This window comes from Sardina pilchardus, chromosome 17, assembly GCF_963854185.1.
Source record: "Sardina pilchardus chromosome 17, fSarPil1.1, whole genome shotgun sequence".
Taxonomy (NCBI): domain Eukaryota; kingdom Metazoa; phylum Chordata; class Actinopteri; order Clupeiformes; family Clupeidae; genus Sardina; species Sardina pilchardus.
Genome location: NC_085010.1, coordinates 24137325 through 24159474, shown reverse-complemented (window position 1 = coordinate 24159474; position 22150 = coordinate 24137325). Strand labels below are relative to the sequence as shown.

Below are 22150 nucleotides of genomic sequence, written 5' to 3'. Positions count from 1 at the left end.
TGGTAGAGGAGGAACGGTTGTTGGATGAGAAAGAGGAGGAAGACGAGGAGGAAGAGCAGAGGCTGAACATTAAGAGGCGTTTCCGGCGTGCTTCCCCTCAGCTTGAACTGGCCATGAGTGCCAGCGACGATATCGTAATCTCACTCATACCCTCTGTCCACCTCTTTTCTCCTACATTCCGAATTCCTTCCTCGGTTGGCCTCTTTCTTTCACAACGTGGGTTATTTTCTGGGTTCCCACAGTTGAGCACTTGGGTTGGAGTAAAGGCAATAATACGGAGTCAGTGTCCATCTATATTCCAGGACCTGAACGAAAATGTCTCTTTTGCTCTAGCCCACACACTGCTATCTCACCGTATTTATACTATTGTGCTTGTTCACTTGTTCACATATCACTGAAAACACTTTTCATGAGCTGTGTGTGTGTGTGTGCGTGTGTGTGTGTCTGTGAGCCTGCGCATGTGCACATGTATGTACAATTAGCCAGTGGTCACTTAGCTGGTTTGGTGGTGGTTTTGATGAGCAGTATTACTGGTTTTAGTGGTGGTTAAAGTGTCGGTTTTTGGGAGACTGTTTATCACCATGGATAACAAATTGATGGCTTTCATTATCACGGATAATGAATGTTCACCTTACTGCTCTCTCCTCCAGGACTTCCCTGACTTCCCGCTGTCTCCGGTAAAACCCCACATTGGGGATTGGAGAGCAGAACTAAGTGAAGTGGGTACATTTCACATACAGGAGTCCTAATTTAAATGATGGGCAAAGTCTACGTCTAACTACGTAACTACGTCTAACTAAAGTCTACGTCTAACATGCCACACAATGCCTTTTGTTCATGAGTGACTTTTCTCATTGAATGATTTGCACTTTGCCCAATCAATTTAATGATGGCCCACAGACAAGTCATTTTTCAGAAGTAACAGAAATGCCAAGACAAATTGAGAAAGCAGTGAAAAATAATGCTAGAGCTCAAATATGTCAGCGTTGTGTATTGTTTATAAGTGGACATGGTGTTTTTTTTAATCTGATTCCTTGCTCTCTGTTTTTTTATCCTATAGTTTTGTTTGTGATGTCCAGTAAATAATTTCCGCTAACGTGTTTTTAACTGGATGTCCTTGTGCGTTTGACTCAAAGGTCCTATTGATGGACAAAACTTTCAAAAGTGCACCGGTTGAGTCCTACGATATGGATTCTACCATGCCCTGCAGGCCGGCTCAGGTATTCTTGGGTTCCGATCGGAGTCACAGTGCTCATGGGAATTAAGATATGATAAAAGGTTTAAGGTGATTTCACGGTGGTTCTAAAAGAGGTAGTTTCGAAACGTGTGTTAGATTGGATTTTGCATTGTATTAGGGTTGATGTTTAGCTTATGCAACTTGGGTGTTTGGGTTTTTTTTAACTACAAATTGAATGTATCGCTGGTGGTTGGGTGGTGACATGCCTTCAAGACCCTTGCACAGTTGCACTCATGTTTCGCATACCAATTGCCTGTTCTTTATCCCACCCCCATGTCCACACACACACACACACACCTCATGGTTTGTCTCCAACGGATCTCACTCTTTGTCCAAGGAGAATGGGACTTCTCAGAAGGTGAGAGACCCCCAAACTGCAAGAACTGGGGACAACCACCAGGACTGCTTGTCTTCACAGCAAAAAGACAAGGTTCTCCCTCTTTTCCCACTGGATTCTCCTTGAGATGCACTCTTGTGTATTTCTTTTTGATCATTTCCCCACCCTCACTCTCCACTCCCTTTCTCCCCAGTGGAAGTGAAATGACTTGGTCCTGTGCGTCGTCCTGTGTCTAACGTTTGTGTGCATCTCTTCTTCTTAGCGTGGAGGGACTTTCACTGGCTCCACTGACTCTGTGACCAAGGTTCCTGTTGTCTACCTTCATGATATTTCTCACAATAAGGTGACCCAATTTTTCAATAGTTAACAGAGTAGTTAGATAGACTTTCCCCAGACACTTCAGTAAATTAAGGTAGCAAAGTGCTTTCAGATGGTAATGTCTGTGAGAAGAATGCACGTTCAAGGACATTCATTTTTTTGGTAACGGAAATCTTGGTATAAATGAAGAATTGCTGTCTGCTAGTTTCCAAGATGGTAAAGTCCGAGAAAGGAAGAATGCCTGTTCAAGAACATTAGTTTAAAACGAGAGTACAGAAATCCTGGTGGTCATTCCCAAGATCTTTGTTGCACTGTATTAATCAGAATTGCTGTCTGCTAAGTTTAATTCTTACATTAGGGATATTCCCTGCTAAGTCATGATGATGATGAGGTCCGTTACCCTGGTGATTTTTTCTGCCAAAGGCCAAACTTCCGGATCCCAGACCGCCGGTGGTACTCAAACCATCTGAGCCCTCAGTCTTTGCTGATGCCAACGAAGGCCCTCAGCACAACACTGCAGGTCGCTTCGTCTCCTCCATTACCAGTTTAGGGTCATGTCACGAGGACTCCCCTGCTCCCCTGGCCACTAGACAGGGCTCAGCGTCCAGTCAGACAAGGCATCGCAAGACTCAAGTGTCCCAGACAGTCGAACAGGTAACTATCGAGTAGATGGCGTCAGGTTGGCATACCTTGTTATCGCCTTTTGCTTTATGTACGTGTGTGCGACGTGTATGTATGTGTCTACATAAGAATGAGCAGTCAGTCAGTTAGATCTGAATTTTGATCGGAGTAATTCTTAAGACTTCATTAGCCAAACCCTGTGTAGCTTCTCCGCTATGTGAAGTATCCACGGAGACCTTATTATATGGACATCCCTTTCCTAACCAGGTAAGCAAGGAGTCGACTACGGAGGTCCATAAAGTGGATGGCCGACAGCAGAAAATCACTCCCTTCCTCCACCCCACGACCCCACTGAGGGGTCAGAGTGATAGTCCCCGAAAGGCAGGGGTAGGAACCCTGTGTTATTAGAGTGTGTGTGTGTGTGTGTGTGGTTGCACTATAAGGGTGTTGTAGATTGACCATAGCAGGTGGCGTGGCTTTAAGCAGCTCTGTTGCCTTCTCTTCCTCACTTGGGTTTGTGGTGATCCGTGGGAATCTGCGCTTTTCTCAGACTGAGGTGTAAGAGGCAGCTGGGGAGGAAACAAATGGCTTGCACGTTTTCTAAGAAGCATTTCCCCGTCCCGTTTGATGCTGCCAAAGAGGTGGATAAGTAGAATAGGAGCTGGGCGTCTGACTCTTCTCGCTGTTTATGGCTACCTTGTGGTAAATCCTGTGCACGATGGTCTTCGCTGTCCACTTTGAAAGGGATCAAATTTGATAGGATCAATATTTCAATATACCCACTTCCTGGGTGTGTGGCCCAGGCTTCCTTAGTAAGTACACACACAGTGGTGCTTGGTGGGAGACCTCACTCTATGGCCAATCACAACATGAGAGTGACTTTTGTACTCTCATACACAATCATGCAGTAGTAAAGCATATATTTGTCATACATATTTATCTGCTGATAGTCGCACTATACGGTTCTCTCTCTCTCTCTCGCGCTCTCTCTCTCTCTCTCGCTCTCTCTCTCTCTCGTACGTGAGTATAAACAATATGTCCGTTTCTATTTGCACAGATAGAGAAGGTGTCCACGGTGGAGACCCCTAAAGCAGATGCCAGGAACATGCTGAAGGAGATGTTCCCCAACGATGTCAACACCCCAACTGGCATTAGGTAAGACCCATATCTCTCACCATCCACAAGGTGTCTACTGTCCTGTAGTATACTTTACTGCAGATAACTGACTGCTAAAGGGACTTTTAATTTCATTACCTTACCCAGAGGTCATTGAAATGCAATTGAATTACAAATGACTTAAGGTTTTTTTTTAACACAAGTAAGTCCCTTTCCCACATGAGCGAGACATCCGGATGTCAAACGGATATCAAACGGGTGGCTGTATGTGGGAACGCAAAACTCCGGTATTTTCTTACCCGGAACTCACCCTACTAGCCCCCTAGTACTACTTCTAGATGTTACCTGGGTGCGCTTAGGTGGGAACGCAGCCGGCACAGTTCTGGGTAAAGATGGGGGGCGTACCGATGACGTATAGAAATGCGCCCTTGCAGCCTGCTTGCTTGCAGCTTGCAGAGCGAGGCAGAAAGTACAAATTGCCATGGTAACAATAAACATTGCCCTACGAGTATGAACACAGACGAGAACACCGGAGTAGACTACAGAAAACAGTGACATTTTGGTGTGTAGAATTCTACGTACAATAAAAATTTAAACTGCAATCACGTTGTTGTGTTTGTTGCGGGACAGGCAGGATTATCCTTGCAAACGTGAATAGCTTGAAGTGTTGTCGATTAGCTTGCAACTAGCTGTTTATTACAGTGGTTAGCAATTAACAGCTAATAGTTAACGTCGCTGTTAATTAGCATTGTTGCTTTTTGTAAGAGTTGGGAAGGAGCCTCAGACCTCTGTGTGCTGTTTATATTTCCAGGTGTGTCATTATTTTCTATTAATTTGTTGTGTTGGATGTTTATACCAGAGAGGGTTGAAGTAGAGCTTTGTTTATACTGTGGTCCTGGCGTTAGCTATTTTTTCCTCTATGCTAGCTCCCGCTGACTAGCGAGCTAACTACTTCTGTTGTTTCATGGGCTACCGCCGTTCATTCCGACATACCAGCATACTACAGGCAAATGTTGTTCTGTAGAGCCAACTGTAAGATGTGTTTGTTGTTGTTGTTGTTGTTGTTGTGGTGGTAGTTTTCAGTTGTCTCATTGATTTTCTTGGTCACTTGTTCTTCTCCAGCGCCACGTGCAGACGACCAATCCGTGGAGCCGCGGCACGGGCAGGAATATCGACCGACTCCTGGCTGGACGAGTCTCGCCTCCGGCTGTCCGAGACCAACTACTCCTCCTCCTCCTCTTCGTACGTGGAGTCCCGACCGTCGACGCGCCTCCTCTCGTCCCCGCCCCCCGCGTCCACCTACTCCTCCTCGGCCAGTGCCCTGCGGCAGACGCCCGCCTCCGTCCTCACCGCCCGGGCGCCCATCAGCGGCGTGCCCGCGCGTCGCCGCCGCTGGCTGCCCGTCTGGGCGCAGGTGCTGGCGTTCGGCGTGCTGGCCGGCTTCCTCTTCCTCGTGTACCAGGCCATGGAGACCAACGAGAGCAACCCGTTTGGCTTCCTCGGGCAGCAGGCCGAAGATGCGCCCGCAGGGCAGACCAGCAAGTGAAGCCCCTCGTGTCACACACACACACACACACACACACACACACACACACACACACACTCTCAGCCTGCCGCAACCGCCTCCAAAATCCACCTGATGCACCCCAAAACACAACTCCACCACCCCCCACTTCTCGTCCCACTGATGATGATGATGATGATGAAGTCACGTCCTCATCCCAACTCTGTCCATCCTTCTTTCCTCATTCTTGGCCGTGTCATTTCCTTCCACTCCTCCCCTCCGCGTCCATCCATCCAAACAAACGTCTTGGCCGCCATGGGAAGAAGTGGCCCTGTTTACCGCTCCTTTTTTTTCCGTTGGCCTGTTACGTTCCTCCCCAACTTCTCCTCAAAACGTTTTTTTGTTTTGTATGATGTGTTTTTTATTGATGGCAGATAAAAAAAGCATAATCACAACAGAAAAAAAAACTTTTTTGTTTGTTTGTTGCCCCAACAACATCTCCCACTGGACTGAGACGGACTGAATCCTGACCCTCCAGCTCCCTCCCTTCTCCCTTCAGCTCCAGCTAGATCACAGGTCTTACATGTACACACACCTTAATTCAAACGTGTGTGTACGTGAGGGATGTGGGAGAGGGGGGAGAAACTTCTCGCCATCAGGGTCTCTAAATTGGATCCCACTGTCTTTGGTGCTTCCTCCTTGAGACTAAGCTGTCAGTTACCACATTCAGGACAAATTCAGCAAAAGCTGAAGGAATTGCAATTCTCTCGGTTTGTCTCTTGCCAGCACAGGTACAGTAGTCTGCTGCTTGTGTCGGACACTCCTTGATTATAATTCACTTGCGACACTTACAAAGGCCCAATTAAGTTTTTTTTTTCTGAAGGCCATGTATTTAAATAATATATAAATATATACCTTGTTGAAATAATAAAGTCTGTGTTTTTTAATAAAGTGTTTGTCATGTAACCAGGAAGGATCAGTTGAGCTGTTTTATTCATGTGTACGGGCCACAGGAGTTGCCTCTTGATCACCTCATTATGTGAACACAAAAAAAATTCACACCGCACCAAGATGTCCAAAAGATAAACGCAGAGTTGACAATTGACTGACCTTTATGCTGTATTTTCTGTTTGTTTTTTTTCCCCCTGAAATTATTTTTATTTCTAATGATTAAGTAAAAGCAGTCTTGTCAGCGTATACTTCATGTTAAACCAGGTATACTCTCCACAAGTGTATTGGGTAACAATTATTTTTTAACGCTTTGGGGTTAGCTTTGTTTGTTTTGATATGTCAGCAGATTGCAATATTTCTGCAATATTTTTATACAATGTTCAATTATAAATGCCAAGTTTTATTATGATTAATGGCTAACCACAGAATTTATGGATTTATCTGCAACTGAGGCAGGGTAGTGGACCTCACTCATTGCCAGAAAAACATGAAAAAGGCAAATGTAGCCATTATCATGACAAAATGTCCATTCAAATGTATTTATTTGGTGGTATAGCCCAAACCATGGGCAAGATGTGTGTGTGGTGGAATTTTTTTTTAATGCTTGGTGGATTTTTTTTTTTTTTTTTTTTTTTCGTATTGTAGTCTGTCCTGTATAATTTGTAGAAATCATAATAAAATTGTTAATTTCATGATTTATACCCGTTCGCATTGATTTTCCTTTTGACGCTTGCTTCACAGATTGCTCATTAGATTATTCACAGTGATGCTTTCTCATACAAAACAGCTGGTTGCTTAGTTAGTTTATCTTCATTCACTAGTCCGTTTACACAGGTCACGACCCAAACACTTAGAAACTGGAGTGAAAATTGAGTCGCTTGTCTGCATAGAGTAGCTGGAGGTTGACATTGACACTATTGACTCCTGTCCCAGAATAGTTGTCTGTAAATTGTAATCGTCTTAATACGTTCTTTGGCCAGGTACTTCGTGAACTTTCACTGAGGCGTAGTAATCCTCGGATAAACGTTGGCCCTTTAATTGGTGAATTTCTCGTGTGGCTAAACTGTTACAATCTCGCACAACTAGTGTCCACAACAGCATTTATAGCGAAGTTGCAGTATTGAACAATGTTGTGATGCGTGACCATAATATTATTGGGAAGTAATATAATGTGTAGGTCATTGGCAATTTAGCAAATTGATAGGGTTACTTGAGGACATGGACATCATACTCCTGTTGGCTATAGTTTGTGCATTAAAGCCCCATTAAAGTGGGTTGCACAGAGAGACAAACAAATGTGCAACCCCAACTCCGTTATCTCCACTCCTCTGTCTTCGCTCTAGACCCCGAGTTGGACGGGACTGGCTTTGTTTTCCCTACTTTTCACGTGACGTAGGATAGTTAAGGACACATTAACCAAAGAGCAGTCGCAACTTCTGATCCACTGTATACCAGCGAGGCACGACGTGGCGACGACAGGATAATTACGGTAACCAAATATCTCTCATGTTTTTACATTTTACGCGTAATGGTATTTACGTGCCCATGTATGATAATACAATGTTGGTGTTTTAGTGACAATCCCAAGTTACAAGCTGTTGGTGGTGGTAATGCATCACAGATGCAGGTGAAATATGTTGCTCTTGTGCTACTCTGCACAGTATAGGCTAGACGGCAGATGCTTATGTATGGGTTTGTTTTTGTCTATTTCTGTTAATCATCGATGTGTCAAGCCACTTTAAACTATTCGGTGTCGAATTAAATAACTTAAATGTAGTTCACACGTTTGCTTTCGCCGGTCACTCTGGTTACTGTATCATTTGTCCATGTTCCACATTTGTTTTTGAAGTTCCATTGCCAACATGCAATCACAATTTCACCATTGGCTAATGTGTCTTCCTCTTGATCTCAGCAGCAAAATAAACATGTATCCATACACGCTGACGCAGTTGGACAGGTGGAACCCCTTCAGCGCTCCTTTTACCGACATGCACCAGAATGAGCAGCCGGTACCTGAAGAGCCACATCCGAAGCGTAAACTCCCGTCGGTTGATGACGGTAAGTATTGCCCAACATAGATATTACCCTATGAAATTTCCATGGCAGTAATGTTCCCATAGTCAACGTTTAGTAGCAGTATCCGATTTTTGGTGGTAACCCATGATGTTCCCCATTCTCCTACCTATTCTGTTTATTCTTGTCCAATTTTGTAGGGTTAGTAGTTTCCATTAAAGTGTGTTTGGTGATATAGCCTACATGAAACTCAGACCAAGAGTGAAATAACAAATGTTTTAATTTTAGCATGCTAAGTAGGCCTAGATCGAAGTTATAAAGCTACCTGGCTGCCTGCCTCTGGATGTTCCAGGAGGAAGTAGGGTAGGGAGTAGTACAGTACATTGCACAATATCGAACATGTAATCCATGTATTGAATGCACCTCTTCCCTTGTCCCATTTTAGGATTCAATTCTTATTTCAGTTCAAGAAAATAGATAATATTAAAGATGCACATGAACAGCTTCAAAAAGAGAAACAAGAAATCTGGGATATTACTGTTTATTTATCAGAGTTAATTCACTGTTTTTTTTTTATTTATTTTTTTTAAGTATTGGCTTTTTTGACAGCACAGCCAAATCTGTCATCCCACCATGTCTTTTCTCCTCTCTCTTCCCCCTTTGTCATGAGTGTTTTTATGTCTCCAATGCATATACAATATGTAACAGTTTGGTATGTAGACTCCAGGTGTGCTAGGCAGACTGCCGTTTAACTGTGCTGTCTTCACAGCTTGCCTTTCAGATGGAGAGAGTGGGGCGTTTGTACACTGGTCTGAGGAGGTGCAGTGGTTCGATGACCAGCACGAGGACAAGAAGGACGGCACCGTGTCCAATGGCGTCAAAGCGACATGGAACAACACCCGAATCCTCACCCGGGCGATGGTTGCCAACAGCAACGGTGTAAGCGCATTGTGATCCTTGGCCTCATCTATCTGTCTGCCTGTCTGTCTGTTATCCGGTGGCATGCCAGTTCAAGTCGGGTCAAAGGTGTCTGTGCAGACTTTTATTTTGACACGGGTGGCATGAGCTGGGCACTGGCACACACGCACGTGGCAGACTCACATGCGAGACAACTCCTAAACGTGCCAGTCTAATCCCTGTCACTCTCTGTTATTCACCTCCCCTCTCCTCCTCTTCCCCTCTACTGCCGAATCTGTCATCTCGCTACGTCTCTTCTCCTCTCTCTTCCCCCTTTGTCACAAGTGTTTTTATTTATTTTTTATTTTTTGTCTCTGCATGTCCAATATGTGCAGCCATCTGCCAAGATCGAGTCCATTCTGTTTTTACAACAACAACAACAACAACAACAACAACAACAACAACAACAACAACAAGAACCACTTACATATAGCTAGCGCTTTATCAAGACAGCCAAAGCTCTTTACAGTGAAGGGGGGAACCTCATTAACCACCAATAGATCTCTGAAGTTCGCCTACAAAAAAGCTACCATCTTTGCCCATATAAGGAGATCCGGTATCTTGAGATTTTTTCTATGGGAAAATAACATGGGGATTTTCCATTATCGCACCTGTTAAACTCTTGCGGGGACGAAGAAATTGGAAATGCAGACGTTTTGCACTACAACGTTTTGTCCACTGACTTCGAGTGGATACTGTGATCTTTGATAGGTGATGACGGCACACTTTAATCTTTGCTGCCCCCGGAGCTAACTTTCAATGCAACTTGCCATAGGCAGTTAGCTTCAATTAACAACCGGATCTCCTTATATGGGCAAAGATGGCAGCTTTGGATCCTTTTTGTAGGCGAACTTCAGAGGTCTATAATGATGCATGGCAGCCATTATGCGCTACAAAACTCTTCACACACTAGCTTGATGTGGACAGTGAGGGAATGAGTCCCTAGGTGGAGAATTCCAACAGGACATCAGGGAACTCCCTTCTCTGCAATTAGTGCCATGGGATCTTTAATGACCACAGTGAGTCAGAGCCTCAATTAAACGTCTCATCCGAAGGATAGATCACTCTACTTCTCAATTCAACCTCTATATCTTTGTCTAATTATCTATTTTTGCCTAATGTGTCATTGTAGTGGCCTACGTTGGCAGAACAACATACACCTGAATTCATGTCTATCTTCATAAAAAAGAAGGATTTCTTTCTCTCACTCTCATGCTGCCACTGTCTCTGTGCCTGCCTATCTCTCTGTCTTGTTATCTACTCTGGTGTGAGCTTAAAAATGTGCGTGTGTGTGTGTGTGTGTGTGTGTGTGTGTGTGTGTGTGTGTGTTTGTGTGTGTCAGTCTGTGTGTGCAGGTATGTACATCATAAATTATGTGCACTTTAGAAATATACAAACAAATACCAGTCGTTTTGTGCATGGAAGTATTAATCATAGTGTGTGTGTGTGTGTGTCTGTGTGTGTGTGTGTGTGTGTGTGTGTGTCTGTGTGTGTGTGTGTGTGTGTGTGTGTGTGTGTGTGTGTGTGTGTGTGTGATGTACCTGAACAGATACATAAGGCGTTCGGACGGCAGCATATGGGGAAGGAGATGATGCCCAATGGGGTCCACATGACAGCCGGCTTCAAGTACGTCAAGTAGTCAGAGTCACATATTGGGGTGTGGAACGAAAAGGTGTAGTTGTAACTTATGACCGGAGAAGTTAGCTTCTGTTTGCTGTCAACAGATAATGCTAATAATAATAAAGATAAAAAAATATTAAATTTAAACAAAAAAAAAAACCTTAAATGAGAAATATTTTTCATTCAAAGTATCTTTTCTTAAATGATTATTATCTATTGTTACAAGCCCTAACCTAAACTGTGAATGCGTTATTAAATGTTAATATCGCTTGGCATAAAAGAGACTGGTAAGACAGGCTTTATTCCGTTACAAACAGAGAGGGTAAACACAGAGCAATGATCTGTGAAACCGTGCCACTGGCATGGGATGATGCCGTTGCCATGGGAGACATGGTGTCGGCCTCAAAGAGCCTTCACAGATAACATCTTATTTCACAATGAAATCTACAGAATAAACTAAGAAATACTGCCGGGAACTACAAAGCGATGTGATTCGCTCTCCACCCGGCATTCTATCTGTTGAGAGTAACATCTATGCTGATTAGCATGAGAGAAGAGCTATCCTGTGACTCAAATACACCAACATTCAGATGGAATGTTTTGAGCATTCCTACACTTAGATCATTATAATCCCTGTATTGAGACTATTAAAATGATACCAAACATGAATACACTCACATTTCATAACATAAATACATTGCAGCAAGGTAAATTCTTTGTCTTGAGTGGGAAGGTTTACCAAGTTGTGAGGTGTAAACAAGGTTGGGACAAAATCATTTACATTTCACTGGGGGGAAGGGAGAGTCTATTGTTTCTTTGTTAGATGCATGGTTGACTCTAGTTGTCTGAAAACTCCAATAATAATTATAGAATGATTACCATCAATTGAGACATATGTGCATGCATTAATATAGCCTATACAGTATTTTGACATAATGTACTGATATATCAAAATATGTCTTACGTATTAGTGAATCAACCTTTCCAAAGGTACAGGTGCACAGTAGCTGTAACAAAGTTAAGTACAGCACATCTCTGCAGTGATGTAACTGATGGCTTTTTGTGTCTGTAGACACTGGATCCCACTGTGGGCAAAAGTGGCTGCGTTCCTGTTCTTTGGCGTGCTGACCGGCTGCCTGCTCTACATCTTCCAGCCGGACGACTTCGTACCTCCGCCGCTTCCGGAGCCGGAGGAGGAAGAGCTCGAGGACGCCATGATGTTCACGTGGGAATGGATTTCCATCCTGGTGGCGGAAACTGTCGCTGAATTTATCTTCATAACAAAATCGATGTTTCCGTTTTTTTAAGGCTGGCCATGATTATATGATCGTGATATGAAAGAGTTAATCAGAGATACAGTGATCTGAAGTGGGCAAGACCCAGGAAAGGGTAGTCTCACTTTTACAGTTGTAAATGCACAGGTAATGGTGTTTGATGAAATGGACTTTTCAGAGTGTAATGGAGACATGGCTTCTGAATGGTGGCAAAGATTTTTTGTAGAACTTTTGCAAAACAGACTTTTTCTGCAGATTTTATTTTATTTTTTCTTTTGAATTGTGTCTGGCTTTGCACAGACACACACACACACACACACACACACACACACACACATGCATGCATGTAAGCATGAACACCCATACACACACACACACACACACACACACACACACACACACACACACACACACACACACTAACACACACACACACACACACACACACACAGGAACCCATTCATAACCCTTTCTCACACCCCATTTATTTTTTCAGGCTTTCTATTTGACCCATAAGCAACACCCGCTGCCTCTCTTGGAAACGAATGTATTTTTTATCTTTAGGATAAAGATTTCATGTGCGTGTCTGTTTTGGGTCGTTTTGACCTGTTGTTTAACATTTGATTCTGTTGTTTACACCCATGCAGTTAACCTGACTTTGATGCTCACACACACATTTAAGATCTCTGAACATTAGAGTACATGGTGCTGATGTAGCTCTAGACTCATCCGAGGACTACTCTCCTGATCTGGTGTGCACATCCCTAAAGTGGTGGTACAGGCTGTTGCATCAGTCTATCTATCTATCTATCTATCTATTTTATCTGTCTCTCTCTATATCTATCTATTTATCCATCTATCTATCTGTCTATCTATCTATCTATTTTATCTGTCTCTCTCTATATCTATCTATTTATCCATCTATCTATCTGTCTGTCTGTTTTTCTATATGTCTATCTATCTATCTGTTTATCTTTTATCTGTCTATTTCTATGTAGCTGTCTATCTATCTGTCTGTTTGTCTGTCTGTCTGTTTTTCTATCTATCTATCTGACTCATCATGCCCATTTCACCATGACACCTTTGGGAAACACACACCAGATCGGCTGTTCTCTTCTTCATCTCTTTTCTTCTTCATCTCTCTATCTTCTCCTGTCTGCCTTGCTTAAGTTTTCACGCCGGACTAAAATACATAGAGTACGACGCCTGATACCCATTCAGTCCACCACCGCGATAATATGCACCATGGGTTACTTGTGATTTCTCTTTTTTACAGAGGTGAGCTTCCTCTAAGGTGGGCGAGTCTCTTGTAGCCTGTGTGTATCATTTTGTGTGTGATGGTAATAATATTTATATTTTCAATAAAATGTGTTTGTTATGTTAACAAGAGATGTGAGTGCAGTTGCTTCTATGACTTTACCTTGGCATGTGTAACATGTAGTCAATGAATGCCAGAACAGTGGGCAGCAAGCCAATATTTACATCTGATATTATGGACTGATATACTTGAATGAACATAACACATTTGTGATGGGTGGTCGAGTGTACTGAATCAAAATAACTCTTAATTGTGTTTTAATTATTCAGATTCAGAGATTGTCCTTTAAATTAGATTTAGCGGTGGATAACGTGTTGTGTTGTAAGTTTTATGCTTTCATTGCAGCACGCCATCATTAACCAACAGTAACAGTAATGTAAATGTGAAATGTTTTTAATTAGTGCTTATTCTGCTGTCATAAAACGATGCGCTGCTTTGGTCTAGCACGCATTGCCGTGTTCTTTTGGATCTGAGGTTGGGCCCAATTTCAACCCATCATCATTTACGCACAGCGTTACGCAGGAATCTTCTTGAATAACATACAGTAGGGGGTTAGTGGATCTACGTTGGACGTTCTCTGGTGGCCAACTCACCTGACTCAGCCGAGAATAGCCTGTCTCTGCCAGGCGTAATCTCTTTACTCATCCCTCTGTTATGGATCAACTGCACCGTGCTATTGAACCGTCATGTAGTAGCTATTAAGTCTGATGTACTTTGTGATAGTCCATTATGAAACGTGAAGTGCCTTTCCTGGAGGAGAGTTAGGCTACTATTCCCGCAGTTTCTCAGTGTGGCCTAAATGCAATAAGCCTAGACCGGGATGTATTGTCTGACATGTTCAGAGGTGTCCTTCATTATTTTATTGACATCGCAATTATTAAGATATAGTTTGTGTTTAAACGCATTCTGATGAGCCGTAGCCAATTTACCCACTACATCCTCACAGGGGATTTATTTTATAAATATTCTATGAATTATATTAGTCTACGACTAAATTTTGAAGAACATACTCTTACATACGGGTTGTCTCGTCTGCGAGTTGAGAAGGATGCACCTTGTCTTCCCTACTTTGTGGAGAGTGACGTAGTTAACGGGAGGACAGATTGCTTTAGCAGAAGGTCAGTTGACGCCTGGGAGCCGCTGCACCAAGGAGGCGCCGTTTCGCGACCACAGAGAATCAGGGTAATGCAAAACTGCCAATTTGTTTACAATTATATTTACAAAAGTCTGTTGTGAAGGTTGTAATCGATCAGTTCCTTGACTAGGCTTCTTTTTGTGTTAGTTGTTGAGATCTTCTCTCCTCTGACATGTCTGACATGGGTTGTAGGCTATTTATCCAGCTAATTAATCTGATTGCCTTAGCCCTAAGATAGCCGGCTGTTTCCCAGAGCCAGAGGGCATATGATATTTTCCTTGTATGCTACTTAATAATGCCTTCCTTTTAAATCCCCTTTAGCCCTCCGCTCCAGAAGATGTATCCGTACACGCTGACGCAGTTGACCCGGGCGAACCCCTTCTGCACCCCGTTCATGGTCTTGCATGAAGTCGAGGAGCCTGGGCATGGCGCACCTGTTGAGCCACACCTGAAACGGAGACTCGCAGCAGCCTCAATTGACGGTACCGAGATATGAAGAGAATAAATAGCAATATAGCCAACTATTTTAAATGTATGGGTTCAACAAAAGATGGCCTATAAAGAAAAACCTTTGCGTCAACATACATAGAGTAAATGTAAAATGTAAACGTAAAAATCATAATAATCATCTTCACTAAAATGAATGATCACATTCATAGTTGAATTGCATAAATGTTTTAATTTTGGCCTGCTAAAGAGGACTGACTATCCAGGATTAATAAAGGCTATCTGGCTGCAGCCTGTTTGAACTACGGCTCACTGAGGCTTTACACAATGAAGGACAAACTGTGCCTGACTGTGCTATGAAGAACACAGATCATTTAAAGTCCATTATTTATTAGATGTCTTTATTTGCAAGAACGGACGGAAAGAAAAGCTTCACATCTCCCCGTAGGTTGTCATCAGCTCCTGAACTTGACCGTGACACCTTGTCCTTAAGCTCCTCACAGGCGTGCTTCGCACGAACTGGAAGTCTGATGCCTTCTACAGACTCAACTTCTGTTCTTACTACAGTGTAGCCATTCGTTTTCCCTTTACATGTGGACAAAACTTCACGGTTGCATGTGTCTACATGGTATATAAAGACATCTAATAATAATAATAATGATAATAATAATAAAAACTCCATTATTGTCCTCAGGCGTTAATCTAAAGCTTGCAGTTGCAGGGTACACCTAAAATTAATTTTAGCCTACTGAGTGGCTGACGTTTTTAATGTTCTTTTTCTGTTTTTCAAACGTCACTATTATTTCCCCACAGCTCTGTGTGATCTATGTACTCAACATTACAAGACCTCTAGACTTCTTCCTTTCTCTAAATGAGTATGCTTCTAAAAGGCATAATGTCTTGCATTACATGCTAATGACATCCTGCCATGTTACTTTCATGATTTAGCAGGATACAGCTCTTACAGTATGTCGTGGTATAGTGGAGAATAAATGTGAAAGTAAAAAGCAAACAAACAAAAGACAGCAGGTAACTGTTTTCCCTGCTTGACCTCCTCTTCCTGTACTGTATATGTCCCCCTCAGACTCAGAAGTGAGCTGTGAGTATGGCTCCAATAAGTACTACGCTCTGTGTGGCTTTGGGGGCATCCTGAGCTGTGGTCTCACCCACACAGCCGTCGTGCCCCTCGACCTCGTCAAATGCCGCATTCAGGTTTGTGCTGCCATCAACGACGCATCAGCGTCGCATCAACATTTAAACAATGCATTCATTCAAAATGTCTTTGATGAGACATGAATACACACACGGACACTGAATGAGTTAAAATGCAAGATCAATCACTCCAAACAGATGTGCCAACGATGCATCAGCATCACATCAACATTTAAAAAATGCATTCATTCAAAATTACTTTGATGAGACACGAATACACACACGGACACTGAATGAGTTAAAAATGCAAGATCAATCACCCAAACAGATGTGTCAACGATGCATCAGCGTCGCATCAACATTTTCGAGGGCTGAGAACCAAAGGGCGTTAAAGAGGGTTAAAGCGGAGTAGTAGTGAAGGATCTTTGGCGTAAGTGACATTTCACCAACTTTACAGGAGAGCCAAAACAAATCTAACTGCTTCTATATGTTCACAGTTAAAGACCTTTGGTTTTTGTTCAATAATATGTTAATAAATATTTTACTTCCATAATTTTGTCATCTAAGAGAGCTCATCAAGAGCTTTCAGGTGATATATATAACTCGATTTTGACCAAAATGTCACTTATGCCCCTTTGGTTCTCAGCCCTCGATTTCAAAATACATTTATTCACAATTACTTTGATGAGACACGAATACACACGAATGACGAATGAGTAAAAATGCAAGATCAATCACTCCAAACAGATGTGTAGTTTAACCATTCAAAAACTATTTAGACCTTCAGGAAAGATAACACATTCTCTACAGTGAGGATCTTATAACCCACTAACCCACATCACCCATAAGAATGCTTGGATTAGAGTGCTGAAAATAAGCATGTTTGGCTTGGCTGTTGCCTGTAGTCCTGCAGTGCCTATTCGAATAGAATAGAATAGAATAGAATATATACTTTTTTGATCCTGTGAGGGAAATTCGTTTCTCTGCATTTAACCGAATTAGTGAACACACACAGCACACACACAGTGAGGTGAATCACACACTAACCCAGAGCAGTGAGCTGCCTGCCCAACCAGCGGCGCTCGGGGAGCAGTGAGGGGTTAGGTGCCTTGCTCAAGGGCACTTCAGCTGTGGTGGACTGGTCGGGGATCGAAGCCCGAAGCCCTAACCAGTACACCACGGCTGCCTGCCCTAATATATATTCTTTTTTATTATTATCATTTTTTATGAATGATGATAGCTGTCAATCAGCCCTGTGGGATCTTCCAGAAGTATGGAACAAAAATGTCATTGAATGATCATGGTGGTGTGTTTGCCTTGCAGGTGGACCCAGACAAGTACAAGTCCATCTTCAATGGCTTCTCCGTGACCCTGCGGGAGGACGGGTTCCGGGGCCTGGGGAGGGGCTGGGCCCCCACCTTCATCGGCTACTCCATGCAGGGCCTGTGCAAATTCGGCTTCTACGAGCTGTTCAAGTCATTCTACAGTGACATGCTGGGCGAGGTGGGTCGGGACTCTGGGACGTTAGGGTTGTCAGTCAGTCATTTATGTGTATATTCATGGGTTTCATCTGGTCCCTTTCCACAGGTGTATAAAATCAAGCACCTTGATTATGAATGCAGTCTGCATGGTGCTTTATTAATACACCTGTGGAAAGGGACCTGATGAAACCCATGAATAGTTTGGAAAGAACAAATTATGATTATTAATTTCCCAACTATTAGCCGCGGCTTATACGTTGATTTTGCCATTTGTTTTAGTTAATATACACAGGGGCAGTTAATATGGTATTTGTTTATATGGTATACAGTATGTTTCTGTTAACTTATACACAGTGCAGCTAATACAAAGGAAATTACTGTAGGTAGGAAGGAACAAATTATGACTATTACTTTAAGCTTTTAGCACTGAAGTATTCAATGTCCTGCTGTATTCTTACAGTATTTAATGCTGTTTCTCCAGTGGTAATGATATTGGGAGAGTGGAGAGTGGATACACAAGCAAAGGATAAAACATTTCATAACATTGTTAACATGTGTGTTACATTCATGCATGTGGTGGCATGTGGTGTCTGTAGTGATTATGAACAGGTTTTCGGACAGATTTGCAAAATAATCATAATTTGTTAAAGATTATCTTTCATTGAGTGTGATCTCAGAGCAAAGTTTTTTTTTTTTTCAAAATGGACCTATACTATACATTGACCTTTAAGTAAATGGAATGGAATGCTATATATGGGTGTGTTCAACACCACTCAGATCCCACAGAATTGTTTTTTTTTTTAAAGTATATTTTTTGGGGCTTTTTTTGCCTTTATTTGTATAGGACAGCGAAGGGTGAGACAGGAAGTAAGTGGGAGAAAGAGATGGGGTGGGACTGGGAAATGACCGCAGGTCGGATTCGAACCTGGGTCCCCGTGGGCACTCGGACCCGAATGTGGTGTGAGCGCTGTAGCCTGCTGCGCCACAGCGCTCCCCTGATCCCACAGAATTACACACAGCTCCTTTAACCCACCTGTGCCCCTGTGCAGGAGAACACCTACCTGTGGAGAACCTCCCTGTACCTGATGTCGTCGGCCAGCGCCGAGTTCTTTGCCGACATTGCCTTGGCGCCCATGGAGGCGTGCAAGGTCCGCATCCAGACGAAGCCGGGCTACGCCAGAACGCTCCGCGAGTGCATCCCCAAGATGACCGCTGAGGAGGGCGTCAAGGCGTGAGTGCAGAGGGGAAAAGGATGCATGGGCCGTTCACACACACACACACACACACACACACACACACACACACACTCACACACACACACACACACACACACACACACACACACACACACACACAGACACACACATACAGACACAGACACACACACATGTGTGAATACAGAGAAGGAATGGGCTGTTCACACACACACACAAGCTCACACACATAAATACAGACACAGTCATACATACACGCACACACAGACACAAACACATACACACATGTGGTGTATTAATATTGAATTATTATGAATTGAATGAATATATTAATATTAACCATTTACATTACAATTTTGTATGTTTCTTTTCATCTGTTTGCTGTGTGTTTTTTTAGAGACCCTTTGTACTCAGAATGTTCCTTAGGCCTACTTAGTCTTGATGCAGCTATCACCTTTTAAAGATGTTTTGCCTAACAGTGTATCTCTCTCTCTCTCTCTCTCTCTCCCTCTCTCTCTCTATTCATCTCTCTCTCTCTCTCCCTTCCTCCCCTTCTCCCTGCTGTTCTCTGAGTCCTGTGTAGGTTCTATAAGGGCGTGTACCCACTCTGGCTGCGGCAGATCCCCTACACCATGATGAAGTTCGCCTGCTTCGAGCGCACCGTCGAGACCCTGTACAAGTACGTGGTGCCCAAGCCCCGCAGCGAGTGCACCAAGGCCGAGCAGCTGGTGGTCACCTTTACGGCCGGGTACATCGGTGAGTGGCGACACACACACACACACACACACACACACACACACACACACACACACACAAGCACACACACACACACACACACACACACACACAAGCACACACACACACACACACACACACACACACACACACACACACACACACACACACACACACAAAGACTACACACACCAGGCTTGTGCAAAGTTCAGAATTTAATTGAGAATGACTCCTAAATTCCAATTCAGTTCTTGAGTTTGAATTGAATTTGAATTGAGGTCAAAAACAGGATGCAGAATTGCAATTCGAATTTGAATTAAAGGAAGTAGAATTGAAATTCAATGAAATTCAAAGAAATTCATGTACATAATTTAAGGGTAGTGTTTAACAATGAAGTTTGTTACAACCACAAGGCTCAATTGTGGCGATTGAAACATAAGGGAGACCACACGTGGATCAAGCGTTAACAAAAATATATTTATTAAAGTAAATATGTATAAAAACATGAGGTGTAGTCAGCATAAATGAGAGGGTAAGAAAGCATAGTGTTGTGTCAATCAGAGTATGTGCAAAATCCTCGACGAAAGACAAAAGCGACGCATGTTCGGATGGAGAGAGAAGGAACCAGGAACTCCAGCCAGGTAGCCTCATAAATAGCACTGGTGTCTCAATCAGGTGATCGGCAGCACCTGTGACCTGACTCCGCCCTGCAACCCAGAGATGGACAGACAGGCAGGCAAAGACAGGCAGGGTCCTAACAAGTTTCACAAAATATGTCAGATATGATTGCAAACAAGCACACAACTTGTTATTGAAAACAGTAATCAATTACATTTCCAAAGTAACCTTCCCAAAACTGAATGTCTTTGAGATTTAACACATTCTTCCTGTTATGTGACTGGAATTGTTTTGAATTGCCATGAATTGAACTCCACTTCCTGTCATTCCAATTCAAATTCAACTTCCTGTGGGGTGGGGCCAATTCAATTCAAATTCCAATTCATGAATTGAATGGAGGCCGATTCTAAAATTCGGAATTGTGCACAAGCCTGACACACACACAGACGCACACATAAATACATACAGACATAAGAATGACTGTCCACAGTAACTAAAGTTAAAACATACAAATGTTATATTCAACGTGTACAATGATACATAGATATTGCTTAAGATAAAAAAGAAAAAAAGAGAGAGTGGAAGAGATATTATCAATTTACATAGTTTACATAAGTTGTACATTAGCATTATGAGGATGTTATTTTACCCATTACATAATTTATTATTCATTTGTTGAAATGTTTGTCCATTCGCACACTCACACACTCATCTCTCCATCCATGTACATCCAATACAACCTTACTTACATTATATTCCCAAAACAGGATGTTTAATGAAATACAACAGCATTATAATTCTGCTAGACCTCTGAATGGTGCTCAGGTTACAGAATAGTCATAAGAGAGTAATTTCACTTGTGATCCACCTGTTATTTGTCTGACACATGATTAAGCGTGTGTGTGTGTGTGTGTGTGTGTGTGTGTGTGTGTGTGTGTGTGTGTGTGTGTGTGTGTGTGTTTTTCTCTCTCTGCAGCTGGTGTATTCTGTGCAGTGGTCTCTCACCCAGCTGACTCTGTGGTGTCTGTGCTGAACAAGGACAGTGGGAGCACTGCTATCCAGGTGGTGAAACGCCTTGGACCCAGAGGTGAGACTACTTACAGTACACACACACACACACACACACACATGCACACACACACACACACACACACACACACACACACACACACACACACACACACACACACACAGCCAGAGCCAGATATGCACAAACAACTCATGAGGTCAAAAGACACACACAACACACAGATATAGCACTAGGTGGTGCTATTGAGTAAGCTAAACACATCATCTGAGTTCTTCCCATAATGATGATTACATTCAGAAGTTACAGTATGTCATTCATGTAGATGTGCCTTCACACAACTAATGCTTAGAGATATGCTTTGTGTGTGTGTGTGTGTGTGTGTGTGAACCTTGGTGCAGGTGTGTGGAAGGGCCTGTTCGCTCGCATCATCATGATTGGCACCCTGACCGCTCTGCAGTGGTTCATCTACGACTCGGTGAAGGTCTACTTCCGCTTGCCCCGCCCTCCTCCTCCAGAGATGCCCGAGTCGCTCAAACAGAAGTTGGGATTGGCTACCTACTAGACCAATCCCCTCCCCCTTTACCCAGAATGCCTCTTCATGCTCCCATCCACTCGCATCTACAGTGCACAGCTCTGTTTTGGTAAAAAATTCATCAGCTGTACTAGAGTTAGTCACTTGACAGTTCTGTCCATGCATCTGAAGAGGAGAAGGCCATAACAGTGAGAAAATAAACCTTGAAAAAAAAACCACATATTGTGCTTGTAATGGTTTTAGAATGGATGGATGGATGGATGGATGGATGGATGGATGAATGAATGAATGAATGAATGAATGACAAAAAGGACTAGCATTTAGTAGCTGTGCAATGCTATGTGTTATGAACACAACATAGATCTAGCATTGAGTATCAGACCTATACTCTAACTATTACAATTGTAATTTAATCTTGCATTTTGCAGTCTTGGTGGATGTGTGTCTGTCAGGACATGGAATAGAGATAGATAGTAAGTTTAAAGGATAATACTGTGCTACATTCCCAAATTACTTAGACTTTTGATCCAAAGAAACTTT

General features: G+C 42.9%; 3 protein-coding genes across 5 annotated transcripts in view; all 3 read left to right on the top strand.

Moving 5' to 3' along the window:
• The window catches only part of tmpoa (thymopoietin a), a 17937-nt gene extending 11154 nt beyond the window's left edge, over positions 1 to 6783 (top strand). Inside the window, exons 5-13 of one of the 3 annotated variants that reach the window (XM_062518005.1) lie at positions 1 to 134; positions 651 to 719; positions 1137 to 1220; positions 1575 to 1667; positions 1837 to 1917; positions 2316 to 2546; positions 2781 to 2900; positions 3571 to 3668; positions 4752 to 6783. The exon at positions 1 to 134 is cut by the window's left edge and continues 10 nt beyond it. In XM_062518005.1, coding sequence (XP_062373989.1) covers positions 1 to 134; positions 651 to 719; positions 1137 to 1220; positions 1575 to 1667; positions 1837 to 1917; positions 2316 to 2546; positions 2781 to 2900; positions 3571 to 3668; positions 4752 to 5175 — 1334 coding nt within the window. In that variant the 3' untranslated portion in view covers positions 5176 to 6783. The remainder of the gene's footprint in view (positions 135 to 650; positions 720 to 1136; positions 1221 to 1574; positions 1668 to 1836; positions 1918 to 2315; positions 2547 to 2780; positions 2901 to 3570; positions 3669 to 4751) is intronic. The other 2 variants (XM_062518006.1, XM_062518007.1) reach the window with 2 other exon arrangements.
• Positions 6784 to 8007: 1224 nt separating this feature from the next.
• On the top strand, positions 8008 to 13186 carry LOC134062423 (uncharacterized). Its single transcript, XM_062518417.1, has 4 exons — positions 8008 to 8142; positions 8867 to 9036; positions 10604 to 10680; positions 11747 to 13186. The coding sequence occupies exons 1-4, from the start codon at positions 8010 to 8012 to the stop codon at positions 11979 to 11981; spliced, it is 615 nt and encodes a 204-aa protein (XP_062374401.1). The 5' UTR covers positions 8008 to 8009; the 3' UTR covers positions 11982 to 13186.
• A 1549-nt stretch (positions 13187 to 14735) lies between these two features.
• On the top strand, positions 14736 to 21694 carry slc25a3a (solute carrier family 25 member 3a). Its single transcript, XM_062518449.1, has 7 exons — positions 14736 to 14883; positions 15933 to 16060; positions 17324 to 17503; positions 18531 to 18712; positions 19279 to 19451; positions 21025 to 21135; positions 21477 to 21694. The coding sequence occupies exons 1-7, from the start codon at positions 14739 to 14741 to the stop codon at positions 21638 to 21640; spliced, it is 1083 nt and encodes a 360-aa protein (XP_062374433.1). The 5' UTR covers positions 14736 to 14738; the 3' UTR covers positions 21641 to 21694.
• Positions 21695 to 22150: the final 456 nt, after the last annotated feature.